General features: G+C 38.8%; 1 protein-coding gene across 1 annotated transcript in view; it reads right to left on the bottom strand.

Moving 5' to 3' along the window:
• UBR3 (ubiquitin protein ligase E3 component n-recognin 3 (putative)) overlaps window positions 1–1,189 on the bottom strand; it is a 250,132-nt gene that overhangs the window by 31,086 nt on the left and 217,857 nt on the right. Inside the window, exon 33 of the mRNA XM_011988165.1 lies at window positions 182–306. Coding sequence (XP_011843555.1) covers window positions 182–306 — 125 coding nt within the window. The remainder of the gene's footprint in view (window positions 1–181; window positions 307–1,189) is intronic.

Here is a 1,189-nt window from a genome sequence, read left to right on the forward strand (position 1 = left end):
CAGATACAGAAGGCCTCATTGTTCAGCGAAAACATTTTCAACGTTTTTGAGCCTGTAGGTGCTCAATTTACAATTAAAATACCAGTAACTCATTTTGTAACACCTACTCTTATTTACTCAATATCCCCAGCTTAAATGACTTCACCTACCTGCTAAATCACAAATTTAGAAAGAGACTTACCTTTTTGAGAGCTCCCGCGTGTTTCCAGGCTGACCTATCTTCTTCGCTGCATTTAACTGAGAGTTCTGCAAGAGCCTGTGTGTACAGTAGGGTAAAAAGTACCTTCACAATGCAAGTAAAGTGGTCTGCAAGAGAAAAAAAATCATTATTTCTTTGGAATCTAGATATTTTGTACTTAAGATAGTTTTACAAATATATGCCTTTCCTTGCATATGTAATTGGTTTTTGTTTTCAACACTTCATTGTTTGTTTGTTTGTTTGTTTTTGAGACAAGGTCTCAGTCTATCACCCAGGCAGTGTGGTGCCTGGAGTGCAGTGGTGTGATCAGAGTTTACTGAAGCCTCGACCTCCCAAGCTCAAGCGATCCTCTCATCTTGGCCTGTGATCTGCCCCACCCAACAGTAGCTGGCACTACAGGCATGTGCCACTATGCCTAATTTTTTATTTTTTGTAGAGATGGGGCCTCCTTATGTTGCCCAGGCTAGTCTCAAATTCCATGGGCTCAAGCAATCCTCCCACTGCAGCCTCCCAAAGTGCTAGGATTAGACACATGAGAGTCTGAAATTATAATGTACTATTATATTTGCTGCCCAACAGATCTGAAATTATGAAAGCAAAATTCCTCTATTCATCCAAAGAACATACAAATGAGAAGCACTCAGCATAGTGGAAATGGTGCTCTCTTTCAGAAGACCAGAGTGCTAACTCCATTCATCCTTGGAATAGCTGTGGGACCTTGGCAAACGCCCTTCCTGGGCTTCAGATGCTCAAAAATAATGTTTGGGAGTCTCAGTGTTTAAAACCAACACATCATGTACCCCTATATGATATACATCTTAACAAGGACAGTATTACAGTATTATATAGAATATGATATAAATCTTGTAAAAAAAAAAAAAAAGAAATCTTGATGTGTAGGTTACTAATTTGGCTACAGAATTTAATGAAAACTATAGAAATAAGCCTGGGCAACACAGACCCCCATCTCTACAAAAAATTTTAAAAATA

This window comes from Mandrillus leucophaeus, unplaced genomic scaffold (genome assembly GCF_000951045.1).
Source record: "Mandrillus leucophaeus isolate KB7577 unplaced genomic scaffold, Mleu.le_1.0 Scaffold324, whole genome shotgun sequence".
In the NCBI taxonomy this organism is placed as follows: domain Eukaryota; kingdom Metazoa; phylum Chordata; class Mammalia; order Primates; family Cercopithecidae; genus Mandrillus; species Mandrillus leucophaeus.